Source organism: Phascolarctos cinereus, unplaced genomic scaffold (assembly GCF_003287225.1).
Source record: "Phascolarctos cinereus isolate Bilbo 61053 unplaced genomic scaffold, phaCin_HiC Scaffold_2;HRSCAF=192, whole genome shotgun sequence".
NCBI classification, from domain to species: domain Eukaryota; kingdom Metazoa; phylum Chordata; class Mammalia; order Diprotodontia; family Phascolarctidae; genus Phascolarctos; species Phascolarctos cinereus.
In genome coordinates, this window is record NW_027555625.1 from 242,760,605 (window position 1) to 242,779,736 (window position 19,132).

Genomic DNA, 19,132 nt, shown 5'->3' on the forward strand with positions numbered 1-19,132 from the left:
CTTGATTCCTATACAAATTTGCAGTGGATATATTTTCAGAGATCAAAGTACAATTTTAGTAGTATTTTTTGGACTTTTATTTCCATAGTCCAAAATCCATTTAACTGTGCATTTGAGGAACCCTACTTTATCTTCAATTGGAAGTAATTACTCTGTAATGTAATGACATAGTACAAGGGTAGATATCAAGAGAAGAATCTGAAAATTCTGTAAATGCCTTCTATGTGAAGAACAATTAAGATCATTTAGATTTGGTATTTGGCAGTGTCTATCTTTGTGAAAAGATGAAATACATGAAATTTCATACAGATCAGCGTTAGCAGATGAACCTTTGCAACTGATTTTGCTAGATAACATGAACTTCGAACCTCAACTAAGCAAAATTTATTCCCCCTCAAAACAAAAAAGAATTCTATTCTTCTCATTAGTAGACTTGTATTCCAAGAAATTGTGCTAAATAATTTCAATTTCATCAATAAAAAATTTGTTAAAATTTATTTTCTCTATTATTATATAAGTACCTACCTACGTAATGTCCTCAGTTTTACCTCTTGGCCTGAAAATTCTACAATGTGTAGTATGTGGTCCTTTACAGAAAAAAAAATTGCCACCAAAAAAAAAAAGAAAGAAAGAAAAAAATTGCCAACCACTGCTCAAGAGAGGAAAAACACGAGGCAGGTAGGTGGTACAGTGGATAAAGTACCAGCCTTGAAGTCAGGAGGACCTGAGTTCAAATGCGGCCTCAGACCAAACACTTGACACTTATTAGCTGTGTGACCCTGGGCAAGTCACTTAACCCCAATTGCCTAAAAAAAAAATAAAAATTTTTTAAAAAGAGGAAAAACACTATGTACATAACTAGGTATGTAAAATATGTATATATATGTATGTGTGCATATATATATGTATGTGTACATAATATAGTATTGTTATTGGGGAAGGCACTTTTATTAAGGGGATTTGTTCTATCAAGTTTGGATTCAGTCAAAGGGCTGCACTTGAGGACCTAGAGGGCCACATGTGGCCTGGAGGACACAGGTTCCCCATCCCTGCACTAGAGGGAATCAGGAAAAAGCTTCTGTTGAAGCTGGTGTTTCATCTGAGCCTCAAAAGAAGCCAGGGATTCCAAGGAATAGAAGTGAATAGAGAGTATATTCCAGGTGTGGGGAACAGCCAATGTCAAGGCCCAGCAATACAAGATGGATTGTTGTGGAACAATAAGGTGACTTTGGCTGCGTTGTGGTGTTGATGAAGAGAAGTCATTTGTAGTAAAACTGGAAAAGTGACATGCATCCCGTATGTAAAGGGCTTAAAATGCCAACAGAGGAACTTATATTCAATCCTGGAGATAATTGAGGGCCACTGGAGTTTATTAAGGAGAGGAATGAGATGGGTAGACCTGTGCTTTAGGAAAATCACTTTGTCATCTCTGTGGAGGTTGAATTGTTGTATAGCAGAGCAGAGGAAATTTTCCAGGTAGACTTTGAAGAAACTTTAATAGGGGCAATTAAATTTTGAAAATCTGTTTTAAAACATTTATTTAAGATTAATTCAAAGGGATGAGAGACTGGAGCATAGCAGCATGATGAAAGGCCTGGGTTCAAATTTTGCCTCTGCCATTTACTGTTCATGTGACTGTGGGCAAGTCACTAGACTTCTCTACTCCTGTTTCCTCATTTATAAAATGAGTGGAGTATTCTAGTGATAATTCTACGGTTAAATAACCATGTGACCTTGGGCAGTTCACCTAAACTTCCTTGACCCTAGTTTTCTCATCTAAAAATGAGGTAGATAACTAGGTTACTAAGATTCTTTCCAGCTCTGATCCTGTTAAATATGTGCAGTTATTCAAGTATATATAACAAAAAGGAACTAATAACCTTAGAGGAATATTAACTTCTTTACTTCCTCATCTCAGTATTTGTCTGCTAATACTATTGCATGATTCTATGTCAGGATCACATTTCTTGATTTGTTTTCTATTACTTGTTTCAAGGAAGTGAATCAACATGAGACAGAAAAGTTAGTGGGAGAAATGAAGAGACAATAGGAAGAAAAAAGAGTAAGGAGAGGGGAGGAGGATAAAAGTCCGTTGGAACATAAAGTTCAGGTACCAGTTCCAACTGTAGGTTATTGTTCTTTTGTAGTTTTAATGAGCTGCTGATTTTTTTCTTCAATAGAAATCTACCATTGTGTTTTGTGAAGAAGTTTATTCCATTTCTTCACTTTTTAAATTTTTCATTGATTTTATGCTTATTAAACCAGGTTAGAAGGAAATTTATGAAGAAAACAAGGGCAGTTAGCTTTTTCTGAGATATTTTTGAAGAATTTTGTATACATACACACACATATATATTTAACAAAAAAGTTTGCTATGTTTAGCAAACTTCCTAACTTCTTAAACTTCCTTTAAGTCTTAACTGAAGTATCACCTCCTACAAGAGAATTTTCCTATATACCCTCTTTGCTGCTTCAGTGCCCTAAAATTTTTTTTGTATTGATGTATCTCTGTATATTTTATCTCTCTTCTCTTCCCCCCAGTAATATGTTAACTTCTTAAGGGTAGTAACTTTTTCATTTTATGTTTCTATCTCCAGCACCTACAATAGGACCTTTCATATAGTAGACAGTTAATAATAGCATCCTATACTTCTCAGAGACTTTATAAAGATGAAAAAGTGGTCAATAGTGACTGACAGTATTACCATCTATACTTTTTACTGATAGTTACTGATAATACTATTAGTTTTTCTTCCCACTTTTCATCATCTCTTTAATTTATTGACAGTCTATTCCAAAATGCTTTCAAAATTGTGTTACCTCTGGAACATCTTTTTATGTATACTTTTATTAGTTTCCACTACTTTTCCTAACATAATTTTTTTAGTCCCATTTCCACTTCTTTATACAGCACATTACGGACAGATGTTAGCATCCAGATGAAGTAACTTCATTGTCACAATGAAAATAGTTATAGAGGGGCAGCTAGGTGGCACAGTGGATAGAGCACTGGCCCTGGATTCAGGAGGACCTGAGTTCAAATCCGGCCTCAGACACATAATACTTACTAGCTGTGTGACCCTGGGCAAGTCACTTAACCCCATTGCCTAGCCAAAAAACAAAACCAAAAAAATTTAGTTATAGAAACAATGGGAGATTTGTTCCATTTTCATCTATTTGTTGTTTTCTCAATTTCATCTGTAAATAGTTTTGAGATATGCTGGCTTAGTTGACTAGAATGCCAAATTTTCTGTGAATTTTTCATATACATTGATCTTTGTTATTTTTTGAGGCAATACTACTTATAATTGTCCACTATCTTTCTCCATTTTGCAAATAAGTTTATTTTGTAAACTAGAAGTGTCCTTTTGGATGCTATGTCTTCCTAATTATGAAAGACATTGGATGTTTTGCTGTTGAGGCAGTTTCTGGGACTTTTTGACTTCCTGTTGTGACAGTTGCTTTACCAATTAACTTTTGATAGGAAGGCTATAGGTAGGCATCTTTTCTTCATTATCTTGCCATTTGGGGCAACAATAATGTGTTTGAATAGGTGAATTTGGATCTGTTGTAATTTCACACAGAATAAATTTCCCATTTTTATTTGTTTGGTATTAATTTTGACCCTTGCTGTAACTCAGGCTTGTACAACCTGAGGCCCGCAGGGGCACACCAAAGGATTTCAGGCAGCCTGCAAATGGTAGAGGACAACATCCTTTGTATACAGAGGAAATCTTTTGGTGGGCTACAGGTTGTGCAGGCCTGCCATAACTAGTCAATGGTTTAACCACGTACAAACATAATCAGTTACCTGCCAGTTTTACTTTTTTGGGGGAGATATTTTTTGAAATATTTAAAAACTTATTATAAGGCTCATTCTTGTACCATTCTATTAAAAATTGTTTAAAAACCATAAAATCTCTAGAGCCACAAGTATCTATTATCACCTATCAGGGTTCTAAAGATGTAATGATCTCAGGCATGATTGTGCAACTAAGATAATTCCTTGTTTACTACCATTACCACTGACTAGCAAATTCCAGCAAATGTGAAATTTTATTTTCCTTCTACCATATATATATCATAATAAGGGCATTATCTTCTCTATTAGATTGCAGACTCTTTTGGAGGAAGGACCACATCTTATTTGTTTATTATTACCATAACATCTAGTAAAATGCACTGCATGTAGTAAGTACTCAGTAAACTTTGAATAAATGAACTGATTCTTCTGGACAGAAGTCTAAATCACCCAAAAACAAAGTTTTCCTTTTATATGAGATTTAATTTATTTAACTTCAACTTCTTATGTGCAAGATTTCCATAGTACATTGAAACTAGAAAATCAATTCTCTAGTTTTCTGTTTTAAACTGTGAGCAAAGGTAACTTAACTTTTTAAAAATTTTTTTCAACAAGAACGTAGTTACTAGTAACCCTAGAACAGTTTTGTTAGAAAACATAGAAGCCAGACTTCAAGGTATTAAGAAATTAATGAATGAACAGAAAGTAGATATTCAGTGACTGGTAGAATTTAGTTAATATGTCAGGAAGATAGAAGGCATGATAAAAGAATCAGAGACAATTATATATAGACTATTTGGGAATAGGGTGTAGACTAATCTGGCTGATACAAATAATTTTTGACAAGGGAAAGGAGATAAAATTGGAAAGTTGGGGCTAAGTTGCAGATGCCTTTCGATTCCATACAAAGGATTTTGGTCTTTTTGTTGTAATAGGAAATCATTAAAAATGACATAATGAAAACAATTAAAACTTAATTTACTCTGGTATATGGTTTAAATTCTTTTTTAAAAAAAGAATTAGTTATGTATGGCCATAATAATTCAAACCACAGTTGAAACAATACTGGAATAAAATACCCGTTCTCTAATATGAGGCATTGATTATTTAATTCTTCTTTTAAGAGTGGAAAAAAATGGGGCAGCTAGGTGGCGCAGTGTGTAGAGCACCGGCTCTGAAGTCAGGAGGACCTGAGTTCAAATCTGGCCTCAGACCAAACACTTGACGTTTACTAGCTGTGTGACACTGGGCAAGTCACTTAACCCTAATTGCCTAAAAAAGCAAAAAAAAAAAAGAGTGGGAAAAAATTATTACTCTAAGATATTAGAGGCTTTCTGGTTATTATTATATTTTATTGAATAGTAATTCAACTTTTTCTTTTCCCCAAGAGTACAAGTAAAATATTTGAATTAATGTTTGAGTTAGGTGCATTTCAAAAAGGAACATGTTTTCATGATAGTTTATTCAGGAAAACTCTTTTGGAAGGATTAGTCACACTGAAAACTTTTTTTGTTTTGTTTTAATTTGCATTTTCAGAAATTCTAAAACATGGGCACACAAATGAGCCATGTTTTATGAAGTTTTAAGGAAATTTCCAAAATTTGTTAGTAGATCTGCTTTTGTACAAGCATTCTATATATGTTTTGGTAATACATGACAGTTGAGTCAGAAATTATACTAAAAAGTTTTAGATATAAAGTGCTACTACTTGGCAACATTTGAGAACTTGAGATGGTGCCAGAGTTTTCACTGGGCCAAAATTTAGTTTTATTATTTCTAAAAATCTGCTTTCTCAGAAATCCTGCTCCCAGGGCAAAGTTGGCAGAACACTAAGTCTGTTTCTGTGGAAGATCCTTATTATTCATGATAATCTATGTCTTGTATTAGTAAATATCTGTTTTATTGGGCTTTTCTTGTACTTAAAATTCCTGTATTGAAATATTGTATGTTAATTATTGTTTTGATTTAATTCATTGATTTTAAAGTCAATAAGGTCAAATAATACAAATTATTTGGATTATTTAATCCTCACACATCCCAAACCCTTTGACAGTTTGGGTTATTATTATTGCTGTCTCCCAACAGTAAGAAAGATTAAATTTTCCATGACAAAAAATGCAGACATTTTTGGGTTGAGTGGTGAATATTTAAAAGGAACTATACTTCCTACTGGGAAAACGAATTTTTAAGGCTTCTCTGAATAATTAGGTAAATTAACAAATTACCCTTTTTGGGAACGTGACTAGTATGTAGATTCATTTTGATTAACTATGCACATTTGTAATGAGGAAGGGTTTTTGTTTTGTTTTGTTTTTAACTTTGGAGTTAAGGTACTAATTGGGGGTGAAGAGAAAGGAAAACTAGTAATGTTGTTCAGTCGTTTTTCAGTCATATCCAACTCTTGATGTAATGGTGATGCCCAAAATAGAAAAAGGAAAGAAGGGAGTGTAATTGCAGCACTTTTTAAATCACAGAAGTGGGTCTTATACAGCAGAGCTAAAACATTCTTGCCTTTACTTTCCTACCTTCCATAATAGAAACAGAGAAGGCTAAATGAAGTAAATGACCCACCCAAAGTAACATGGTGGTGGAGCTAGAATTACCAATCAAATCTCCTGACTCCTCATCCAGTACACTTACTTACTGATGCCTTTCTTCAGTATTTAGCCATCATTACATTTACCTTATCCTAGTGGAAAGTTCTTTTTAAAGAATCTTTGAACTCACTAGACTCTAGGCTGCCCTCCTTGCTGTGTACATTGAGATTTGGTTTCTATAGTCTGACTACTTTAGTTGAAAAGAAACTAGAAATTAAAGGCTCTAATGCTCAGCTCTACACCCTTTGATTTATGTGGCCTATAACTTCTCCTGAGGGTACTGAATTATTTTTAGCATGGTAGCTTCATAATCTTGTGTGGAAAGCTGAAACCAAAGAGTGTGGGTATGCTTTAATCACTACTTTCAGAAGACATGAGTTGCTTATAAGTTAGCTTTTTACATAATAATACTTTGCAGTTATAGCATGTCTTATATATAGATATCACAGTGCTTTAATATTGATTCATTAATTCCAATGGAACCTTTGTAAGACAATATTATTATGCCTTTTTTAAAGCTGAAAAAACTGAGGTATACATTACTTGTTGCTAAAATGGACCCATGTGGTAAGCAAATGGCATTAAGATAACAGAGTCTAGTAGTAGTTTTGCTACTCTTTACTTTCAGTAATTGAAAATCAAGTTTTTTGTTTAGCTAACTGTGAAGTTTTTGCTAAGTGAAGCTGCAGACAGCTCCTAACTTATGATAGAACTGCTTTCTGACTCAGAATACTTTTTCTCTTGGAAACAGTATACAATAGTTAGGTTCCCAGGCCAGAGCACAGAAATCTATTTAATTTATATGTATATGAACAGTAGGATTAGTGATTACTATACTATATAATTATAATAGTTAAATATAGCCATATAATGTAGTTATATGGTTATAACATAATTTATAATAGTGTTTCTGTGGGGAATAGCATGGGGATGTATTCAAAGTTCCATTGTGCAATGCCAGGAACAGCTTATTGTTCTACAGCCTGGCAGAGGGCTCTGGCACTCCCTATCTCAGACACTTCACCCCTGCTCCCACCCTCACACATATAACCTCTGCCAGGCAGTGAGAGCTTTCCTATTGCCAAGGAACTGATGGTAACCCAGCCCTAAAGTCTTTCCACAGATGATCACCCGTACCTGGAATGTATTCCCTCCTGACTTCCATCCCTTAGAATCCCTAGCTTCCTTCAAGGTTCAGCTCAGGTACCACTTCTTCTGTAAGACTTTATCGCTCAATTATTTTTTTTAAATATTTTGTTTTAAACATTCAAGATCTGCCTACTTCCCCTTCTACACAAACTCCTATCTGCAATCGAGAACAAAAAAACCAAAACATCACAAGCATGCATAATCAATCAAAACAAATTTCCACATTGTCCATGCCCCCCAAAATTGTCTCATATTGCATTCAGTCTTTCACCTCTCTCTCTTAGGAGGTGAGTAGCATGTTTCATCATTAGTTCACTGAAATGTTAATTGATCATTATGTTAATAAGAATTCAGCACAACAGTATTCCATTATATTTATGTATCTTGTTTATCCATTCCTTAATTTGTGAGTACCCTCTCAGATTCCCGTTCTTTGCCACCTCAAAAAAAAAAGCTATATATATTTTTTAATCCTTAGTTTGTTTTACTTAGGACTAATTCCTCCATTAGTCTAACCTCCCTCCAATTCCCCTATCCTCTTGTCCCCTTTCTCTCCTATTTCTCTTTGAGTAAAATGTATTTCTCTACCGAACTCTATGTGTATATTCTTCCTTCTAGTTCATACGAGAGTGAGGCTCAATTATGAACTCCTCTCTCCACCCCTTCCTCCTTGTTTATATACTTTTATATTTGTGTACCCTGATTATGTGAAATAATTTTCCCTAACCTTCCTTTCCTTTGCCCCCACCCCCTTATATGTCCCTTTTCCCCTTCTCTTCCCATTCCTTTCTTAAGATCATCAAGACATAGCAGAACCATTCCCCAGCCTTATCTAGTTAAATTCAGCAATGACCCCTGATGATAATAAGACTCACAAGAGACAGATGTATCATCTCCCTATATTAGAATGTAAGCAGTTTATCTTTATTCAGTCAGTTATCATTGTTCATTCACGTTTATCACTTCAAAGTTTCTCCAGAGCTTTGGTTTTATCAGGAATGTCTGGATGTCCTCCATTTCAGTAAAAGTCCTCCTTTCCCCAGGCTTCTTTACCTGAGACATCACTTCCTTGAGCAAGCTCTTTTCTCATTTTGCTCTGGATCTGTGACCTGGGACTGACTAATGAGTGACAAAATTGCCATTTTTCACCTGTCCCAGTAAGTTGCCCCAGTATGGTCTCTGACTTCCTCTTGTCTTGTATATAGCCTCTTTTAGTGTACTTCAGTGCTCCTGATCCTCAATAGCCAAAGGCTTCTCTGTCTCCCTGTGCCAAGCTGAGCTAGACAAATGTATATTTGTGACTTTTTCTGTATTCCTCCATCAAAATTCAATCCATTGCATTTTCTAGATCTGTTTAGAGAACTCTTTTGGAGAGGAGCTGATTTGACTGCTTCCTACTGTGCCATCTTGGCTCCAGTTGTTAATTGTTAATGCTGTGGATTTCCTAAACTTAATTTGTATATGCTTTACAGTAACTTATCCAAGTTCTTGCTGTATCTCCTTCCCTCTACTTCTTTCTTCTACCAGATAGAATGTATACTTCCTAAGGGCAGAGATGGTTCTTCTTTTGTTCTTTGTAACCCTAGCAACTAAGACAATGTCTTATATTAAGCAGCGTCATAATATGTTTTTATTAAATTGAATTTGTCTAGCACTGGCTCTAAGAGGGTAGGGGTGAGAGAATGACTCGTGATAATAATATAACATTTAGACAATGTCCTAAGCTTTATAAAGTACTGTCCCATTTAGAGCACACAATAGAGATGTTCCAACAGCTCAGAAGGTGAGGAGTTTTAGAGACTTAGGGTCTTTCTACAGAGTATGCCTCCAGTAGGACTTTTGGTTTCTAAGTGGCTCCCCAGTCACTCCTTTCCTTTTCTTTCTTAGGACTCGCTTCCCTTTCTTTGCTACTGCCTGTTACTTCCAACCATGATTTCTTCCTAGGCTTTCTACTAAAAAGAATGTAGTCTCAAGGCTTTTCTCCTCTATAGTCTTTCTGTCCCTGAAGCACCACACAGCCATTATGAAGGTTTTTAAAGGATTTTTATTGCTAATCACCACTAAGAAACAGAGCAAACATGTTAACAAATGGGAAAGTACAGTGTCAAGTCCTAAAAATTCCAGGTATTTATTCTTTGCAATGTGACTCTGGCAGATCTGATCCCAACCTCTACAGTCACATTCCATTCAATAAATGCACAAAGATACAAAGATGGAAAATGGCAGGGGTGGGAAATGTCACACACATACAAATAAGCCTAATTCAAAGTAAACTATACAAAGGACAACAAACTTTGGGAAATTATTGTGGAAGAGGTCATATTTGAGATAAGCCATGAAGAAGAGAATGATTTTAAACAGATGTGGTTGAATATAAAATACATTCCAGGCACACTGACAGACTGCACAAATGCAAAGAAGCAGAAAATGAAGTTTGAGATTGGAACATAGCCTAGTTTGGGAAACATCTTGTGTGGTGTGGGTGTGAGAGAGAGAGAGAGAGAGACAGACAGACAGACAGACAGACAGATGAAGAGAGACTGTAAATGGAAGGTAATCTTAGGTGGAAAGGCAACTGGAGGGAGGAGAATGGAGAAATGCTATCTATACAAAAAAGTGGACTTTGGAAGAGATGACTGAAGAGAGGTGGTTGAAATTGTAGAGCTGGGAAGTTAAGGGAGGTCACAGTGGATGGAAGTTCTATACAACCTCTCTGTACCACATTTAAGCCTGAGGCTAATGGCCCTGATTTTCCTTCCCTTTAATAAGTAATTCTAGGTTCCTTTCTCTTTTTTCTTGCCCAGCCCTACTATTTATTAGACTCTATGGTAAAAACCAACTCTCAAATGGTTAGTATTAGATATTTGGACTAGTCAGGCTATTCAACATTTCAGAGGAAAATCTAGATTCTTTCTTGTGTTATCCTCTAGATATTTTGTCAGTGGAGTTAGGCCAGGACTCTGGAGTAGTCTGGGTAGGGCAGAAGGGAAGATGAGGAGATGGGATAGAGACTACTACCAGCAAGGAATCTTTGTATTGAGAGAATGTTTCCTTAACATTTTACAGTTCCTTATTCTCTCCCCTTCCCTGGCCACTCATTGCTTAGCTTGCCACTGTAGATCCAATCCTAAACATAGGACTGAAATGAAGCAAGAAGGGAGCTTGTCTTTGGCAGATGTAGGGACTACAGCATCAAAGAGGAAAAAAGAAGTGAGAGGAAGTTCATCTAGTGTAATGGAAAGAATGCTGAAATAGGAAATGAGGACATCTGAGCTTGAGGCTTGGTTCTGCTCTTAAATAGAGATAACAGCCTTAGCCAAGGTGCTTCATCTCTCTGAACTTCAATTTCCTCATCTATAAAATGAGGTGATTAGACTAGATAGTCTCTAAAGTTCCTTCTAGCTCTCTAAAATTTTATTAGTTTATGAGAATGAAAACCCAAGGATACCAGTAGGAAGTAAGGAGGATACTCCTAGGTTGAATTTTCATATGTAAAGGATTTACAAGAAATAAGTCATGGGCTCCCTGCAATAAAGACTGGCAATTACTCATGAACATTTATTAAGCATCTATGCAACTCATTTGACATTTATTTATTATTATGAGTATTACAATTTATTATATATTGTCACTTTATTCTTATGTGTTATACCTAAATTACAAACTCATTATTGTGGAGAATACTTTTTTCTTCCCACAGTACTTAGTACACTGTGGTACACAGAGTGTGTGCTGAATCAAAATGCTAATCAATGAAAGCAGATTTTTTTAAATGAAAAATGTAATAGTTTGATATTTGGGACAGATTTGTAGGAATGGTGGTATTTTTATTCTGTCTTATATCTTTATTTAATATCTTTCTTGTGTTTACTTTTAGGAATTTTATGAACATACTAAAACACTTTGGCAAGATGAAGGTGTGAAAGCCTGCTACGAGAGATCTAATGAATATCAGTTGATTGATTGTGCTCAGTAGTAAGTAATTTTTCCCTTATGATAAATTTTTCTATGCTTAGTTTTCCAACTGATTTCTAATACTAAAATAGGTACTTGTTTTTACCAAAACAAAGGTCTTCAGAACTTCTTTTTTTGTTAAAGTATTTGTCTATGAGCACAGAGCAAAATTGTATGATGACAACCACTTTGGAGTAAAGTGCATTATTAACAATTAAGGGATTTAATTGAATGCCTTGAAATATTTAAGGGAAAAAAGTGGCCTTTGAGTCTCACTTAAAATATGCATTTATTTCTGTTATAGTAAATGTCACTAACAAGGCTAGTTTTTTTTAAAAGCACATTTTCTCCTCGTAATTTTAATTGCCTTCTTTTTACCATCCGTTATGTGCTGTGAGTATAGTATTTCTGGTGTATGGTAATGTTTTAGGTTATCTGATTTCATCAGATAACTATTGCCTAGCTGTGTTAAAAACAAATCTATAACTTTTATATAGTCAGACCTGATTCGTTGATATTGATTTTTTATAAAGAGACCTAGTTGATGTTTCTAATGGAAGATTATACCATCATGCTTTATTTATAGTGGAATACTGATTTTTTTTAGCAGGAAAATATTGATAGCTAAACATTCTACATTAGATGAGTTTTGAAGAGTCTATCAGAGTAGCATCTTATTTTTAATTCTTGCTTTGTTTGGAACTACAAGTAAGAGAGAAATGTTTTGTATTTTATTGGTTTTAAACTATATTTCAAACCTTTTTTTGTCCACCAACATATAGTTACTTAAGAAAAATGAGAGGTTGATCTTTTCCTGAGCTTTGCCAACATCACTTGAACTAGTCGGTGGATTTTAGAACATGAGTTGTATAAAACATTTCTATTTGAATGCAGCTCTTGAATGACAGTGTCATTTTATAGTTGAGTCTTTATTTAGTAATAACTCTTGTACCTGTGTGAAAGCAGATATTTCATTTTAATTTGGAATAATAAACAGAGAAGCTGATTTTATTAATGCTTTTTAAAGAATGTGATATTGATTTGGATACATGATTATCTACCACATACCAGGTTGGATAATCTACCAAAGTAAACTTGTTTATAGTCTTAAGTTTATGTATATAGATTACCAGAATGAAGAATACTGACAGGAAATTAAAGGACATAGGCAACCTTTTTATTAATAAAGTAACTTTTTTCAGGGAATATTTTTTTTAAGAAATGTTGTTTGGGTATTTGCTGGAAAGTGTCTTGTGTCAAAACAAAATATGTTTTTTAAAAGAAAATTACAGAGGGTTTTTGCAGGTGTTTTGTTATTGTTGTTTTGGATATACAATGTTGTTTGTCAAGTAATGAAAGAAAGAAAATGTTAGCAAAACACGTTTGATGAGTTTGTTGTATTTTTTAAAATGAACATTACCATAAATGCAACATTTGCAAAAATCATCAGAAAACAGGTTTTTGTTGTTGTTGTTTCTAATGTAATTGATATGCATAGGCTAATTCTAGTTTTTAGTTGTTTTCTGGAGTTAAGCAAGGGGGCTTAAGCAGTCAATCATCCATCTTTTAGAATATGTTCTGTATAGTAAAGCACTGTCTATAAAGATATTACAAAAAACATAGTCTTGTCAATTCAGCTCTATTTTTTTTGAACATCTGTATGCTTAAAGGACTATGAGGCTACAAAAGAAAAGGGACGTGGTCTCAGCATTATAAACAGTCTCCCAGTTTATAGTCCAGATAAAAAAATGAGGCCTAAATGATGAAAAAGTTAAGCAGTAGTACAAGACAGTTTATGATTATGTACCATAAAAAGGGAGTAGTACAGATAATATATTAGGAGTTCTCAGAAGGGAAGAGAACTTAATATGATTTGGAGGTAGTGGGACTTTTCTTGAAGGATAAGAAATATTTATGTAGATGGAGAAGAGTAGATTGGCATTTCCTACAGAGAAGACAGCATAAACAAAGGAATAGAAATGAAAATGACTAGTACAGTGAAACTAGCGTAACTGAAAATAAGTTCAGATGGGTAGGATGGGGCAAGATTATAGAAGGCTCTAAATCTATGATCCTCAGCTAGTCTAAGTAGTTGGGCTCTATAATGAAAACAACAAGAAGTTAACTGTATGTTTTATGAAAAGGAAAGTGGAATGATTAAATGATATTTTGTAAAAAATTAATTTCACAATTAGAATTCAACTGGCCTGTACTAGGTTAATTTTAGAAATCTAGCTCTCCTGCTAATCATTGATCTATTCTTGCCTCAAGGAATTTAGCTGACCTTGGGGGGGGAGGGTTGGTTGGTGGATGTGAACACAAGGGAGTCCGGTCTAGTATCTTTACACCACTAAGCCATCCTTCAAGGATGTCTGGTTTGCTCTCCAAAAAGGGCTGGTCTGTTATCTTTTGACCTTGCACCCAGACTCCAATAATAAGCACTTCTTAGTCTAATGAGAGAAGAAGGGGATCATTGCTAGCCCATATTACCAAACTTCCAAGCAATCACATTGTTCCCTGTGCCTCAGCTTTGTAACCAGTTTTGTTCCCCTCAATCTCATGATGTCATCTACCCTGTTCCGTTCTTTGTTCTGTACTCCCCAAAACCTATAAAAGGGGAATTGTCCTTTTGTTCAGGGTCTTTGGTGTAAAAGGAGGCAAGCCATTAACCCATTTATTGACAGACAGCATGCCCCTGCTAATAAATGTTGTCTTGCTCAAAGAATTATCTCAGTTTGCCCTTTTGTTAAATTTCACTGGTGATACTTTGCTGTTAAAAAAAAAGTACCTAACTTTCCTCAGTCATACAATTTGAAGGAACACCTCAGTGACAGCACTTACATACAGAAAAGTAGCATCAGAAATTTCTACAAATAGAAGCCTAAAATTGTACATGATGAAATGAAGCTATTACTTAACTTAGAAAGATCTTCCTCTCTGTGCCACTATATTCTTTTAAAATTTTTATTTATTTGAAAGTAAATTATTAGAACTATGATCTAATAAGAGCTATGAATTAAATGATAGTTAATGAATAAGTCATTACAAAATGGTAGATTTCATTGTCACTTGATAGAAATATTAAAACCAGGACACAGGCCATTTTTGAAAGGCTAAATTGAATTGCATTGTATAAATGAAACTGCATTTCCATTTTAAATAGAAAAGTAACTTGTTAATTCCAGATATATTTTTCCACAAAAAATACTCTGGGATTAGGAAAATCAAGTAGAAAGGAGAGGAACTGGACCTATGCTTCCACTGGAATAGGAAACTCTCGTGAGAAAAATCCCTAGGACTAAAGAAGGTCACAGGAGGCAGCTAGAGGGCTCAGTGGCTAGAGTACTGAGCCTGGAGTCAGGAAAACCTTAATTCAAATCCAGCCTTAGCTAGTAAGTCAAGCTATTTAACCCTGGGCAAGTCATTTAACCTCTGTTTGCCTTAATCTACCAGAGAAGGAAATGGCATGGGGGTCTTGAAAAGTCTAACAAGACTGAATAATAACAATGTAGGTCATTACCATCTCTGTGCCTTCCAGTTGTAGAGAGTAGCCTAGAGCAGTAGTGTCAAACAAGTAGAAATGGATTCCTGCTGCACATGTTGACTTAGAAAACCACAAATTAACATTATCTGTATTGGATTGTATTTTTATTTATTTTGTTAAACATTTCCCAATTGCAGTTTAATCAGGTTTTGGCTATACTCTGTAGTTTTGCTGGCCACATGAAGGATGAGTTTGACACCTCTGGCACTAAGGTGTCTTACCCAGTTTCACACAACCTGTATGTGTAACAGGCAAGACTTAAAACCAGGTTTTCCTGACTTTTAGACTGCTCTTCATCTACCACCCCATGTTGCCTCTCTACAACTTTGGTTTTTATTAGGAAAACTGAAAACAATAGCTGTTTTCAAACTTTGCCTTATTATGTCTTTCTAGTAAAGATTTCCATCTTTGTTAAACGAAGTATGTGATAAATTCTGCCTTGCAGTTTGTACTAACGAGTACTGATTTTATTTGGTATTTGTGTTTTCAAATTAAATTTTAAAATTAATTTAGGTTAGGCAAAAATTTGCAGACTTAATTTTTCATTTTGATGAAGGAATCGTGGGCAGGGGAAAGGGAAAGCACTTTCTACCAAAATTTGCTTTGTGTTCCAGAAATCATATTAGCCTAAGAGAATTATAGTCAGTTTTCTTGTAAAGCAAGGATTTTGACCTATAAGCAAGATAAATGTATTTGTAATCACAAAGAGAATATTTTGGTTCTAATTCACTTTGTTATAAATCAGGTTAAAATGGTCAGGGCAGTATCAAATTTGTGATAATTTATGAGCTTGTCAGTTTGGGGGATGTATATTTGGTTAATATTTTTTAATTAATTGTTCGGTACAACTTAAATCGAGACCTCTCATAGTAAAAAGACAGGATGGGAAAATAGTATGAAATGAATAAAAATTTTAGGTGAATTTACTGACATTTCACTTGACCCAAATATATTTTAAGATAGTAGACATTATTATCAAACTGATGACATGCCAGCAAGATGTTAGTTCCTTGAGAACAGGAACTGTTTCCTTTTTGGTTTTGTGTTTTTTCATTCCAGTACCTATCACATAGCCAACCAGTACTTAATAAAATGCTTATTAGGTTGAATTAAATTGAATTCTAAAAAAAGAAAATTTCCCAGGATAAATAACATTTGCAGTTTTTCAAATTTATATTTAACATGACTTGGAGATTTTTTTTTTTGAGAAATAATAGTTAGCAAAACTAATATGAAGTGGAAAACTGTGAAGGAGAAAGTATGTCAGATCATTTGAGACTTTTAAAATATATCACCTATCTCTAACATCAAAATGTATTTTAGAATTAGCAGGATATTATAGTGTACTTTCAGTTTAAATATTAAGTAGTGAAGTGGATAGAACACTGGGCCTGGAGTCAGGAAAATCTGGGTTCAAATTTGGTCTCAGATACTTACTAGCTGTGTGACCCTGGGCAAGTCACTTAACCTCTATTTGCCTTGGTTTCCTGTAAACTGTAAAATAGGGATAATAGTAGTATCTACCTCTTGGGATTGTTGTGAGGATCAAATGAGATAATATTTGTAAAGTGCTTAGCACAGTGCCTATGTTTAACAAAGTTAAGTGTTATATAAATGCTAGTTATTGTTCTTATTAAGTATTATTATTTTCTTATTGTTGTTGTTGTTGCTGCTGCTACTCCAGTTCACAATAAGTTGATTTATAATTATGGGTTTTCCTGGGATACCAGTAATTCTGTGAAAAGATTTTAAATATTCTTTATAGTTCCTAGAGAAGTATAGTTGCCAAGGTTTCTGCTAGCTTTAAAAACAAACAGAAAAACAATGTTAGTTCATGAGGCTGCTAATCTGTTTTGGATATTCAATTTGTCAGCTGTTATTCTGTTTTCAAAATCTAATACCAATGATGATATTTTCTTTTCTTAGTACATGTTATTTAAGCAATAGCTTTTTACATAATCATTTTTGATGGAAAGCTAACCTGGTGTATCATGTCTCCTGCCCTCCTGTCTCAAAGGAAGAGGCAACCATAAAACTAATCCTACTTGCTACCTGTCATCCCATATATATCATGCATTTTCAGTATCTGTCCATTGACTTCATCCTTTCTGTCTGTTTTAATAAATACACAGTTAGTTGTTCCTAAGCCTAAAACAAAGAAAAAAGTCCCTTGACACTTCTGCTGCTCTGTGGCTACCATCCTATCTCTCCCATTCCTTTTACTGCCAGTTTTGGAGAGGGGACAGACTTGAAGTAGTTATTGTTGTTGTTATCATCTGAAATTTGTTTCTTCCCTAGCATATTCCTTTGCATGTAATAGACGCTTAATAAATATGTTGTTATAAATAACAATACCTTAATTAATAACTTAATAAATACCTGAGACGTGTTTGCCAATTATGAAGGAAAGCTATAATTAATACTGAGTACCGATGATGAATCTGGACCATTTAATAGAGTGGGCAAATAACTCAGCTGCCTACAGTTCTAAATAGTGAAGCAAGCTGATAGAAATAAATCCTTTTAAATTTAATTTAATGGAAAAAATTTCTAAGAATATGAAATATAATCAGATCCATTGTAATATATAAATTTGTGAAATAAATAGTAGTGTGTGGTATTTTTGTTTCCAAATGTTTTTAAAATATCAGTCTACTAAAGATGTAAACACCAATAGGTTTTTTTTTATTGTAATCATGTTGTTTTAAAAGCTGCATGTTTAGGTGATATGCTTAACAAAACTTCACTTCCTAAAGCTGTGCAATCAGCTTCTGAGAGGAATTACTTTTAGTCTGAAGTATAGTTATTTGGGGAAAACGTTTTCTTCTCAGAAACAGTCTCCAGAAGTACAATTTGTTCCATTTTGCCCTGAATTATATTCTTATAATATAAATTTTTTAAATTATCTTAAAATTTTAAAGGGTATACAGATCACTGTAGAAAGATTTAAGCGATAAACCATCCTTTAACCCTGTTTTCTGCACGAGTTATTGGCTGTGTCTTTGTCTCTTTTTCTACGCAGATTGTTGAAAGTGATATCAGCTTGATGCTTCCCTTCTTTATTGCCCCTCACTCACTTCTTAAACATTTGTGCTGTAATTTGTGCAATCAACACTCTTCTGAAAACTGTTTTCTCAAAGGTTAACCAATTATCATCTAATTGCCTTATCTAGCATCTTCTCTGATTCTTCATTTTCCTTGACTTCTTTGTAACTTTGGTTGACCATTTCATCCTTGGTACTTTCTCTTCTTGACTTTCATGGTTTTTTGACTCTGGCTACTCTTCTTTTGGCTGCTAGGTGGCACAATGGATAGAGTGCCAGGCCTGAAGTCAGGAAGATTCCTGAGTTCAAATCTGGACTCAGATACTTAGTAGCTGTGTGACCCTGGTCAAGTCACTTAACCCTGTTTGCCTCAGTTTCCTCATCTGTAAAATAAGCTGGAGAAGGAAATGGCAAATCACTCTGGTGTCTTCGCCAGCAAAACCCAAAAGGGGGTCACAAATAGTTGGACACAACTAGAAAAGACTCAACAATAACACTCTTCTTTTCTCCTACCAGTCATAGGATCCTAGATTAAGAGTTGGAATGGACCTTAAAGATCATTTTAAACTCTCCTTCATTTCACAGATGATGAAACTAAACCCAAAGAAATTAAGTAATATAACAAAGGGACTATGTAAACATCAGTGACCCTAAGCCAGACATTACCTACCTCACAGAGTTGTTCTGGGGAAAATGATTTGTAAACCTCAAAGTCTAATGAAAATATGAAACATTAAGTGATGGAGTTTGTAGAAAGAAAAGGATAGTGCAGAATGGGTGGAAGCTGTCCAACTCTAGTTCAGATGACTTGACAGGTGTCAAAGTTCCCTTTGGTGTACATGTATATGCACTGAGAGTTCATACGTTTAGAGGCATCCTCTTCCTAATCACTTTGCAAAGTTAACAGAAAAATCTGTCATGAATACAGCTGCTTTATAAAGTGCTAAAAAAAAAAGGCATTTTCTTACTGTTTGCTAACCAGACATAGCACAGATCAGAATGTTATCATAACATGTTGCAGTTAAAGAACATAACTTGCATG

At 34.5% G+C, this 19,132-nt stretch overlaps 1 protein-coding gene across 2 annotated transcripts in view; it reads left to right on the forward strand.

The window, feature by feature from the left end:
• The window catches only part of GNAS (GNAS complex locus), a 289,283-nt gene that overhangs the window by 225,251 nt on the left and 44,900 nt on the right, over positions 1 to 19,132 (forward strand). For both annotated transcript variants that reach the window (XM_078149881.1, XM_078149882.1), the window contains exon 5: positions 11,426 to 11,523. In XM_078149881.1, the coding sequence (XP_078006007.1) occupies positions 11,426 to 11,523 (98 nt within the window). The remainder of the gene's footprint in view (positions 1 to 11,425; positions 11,524 to 19,132) is intronic.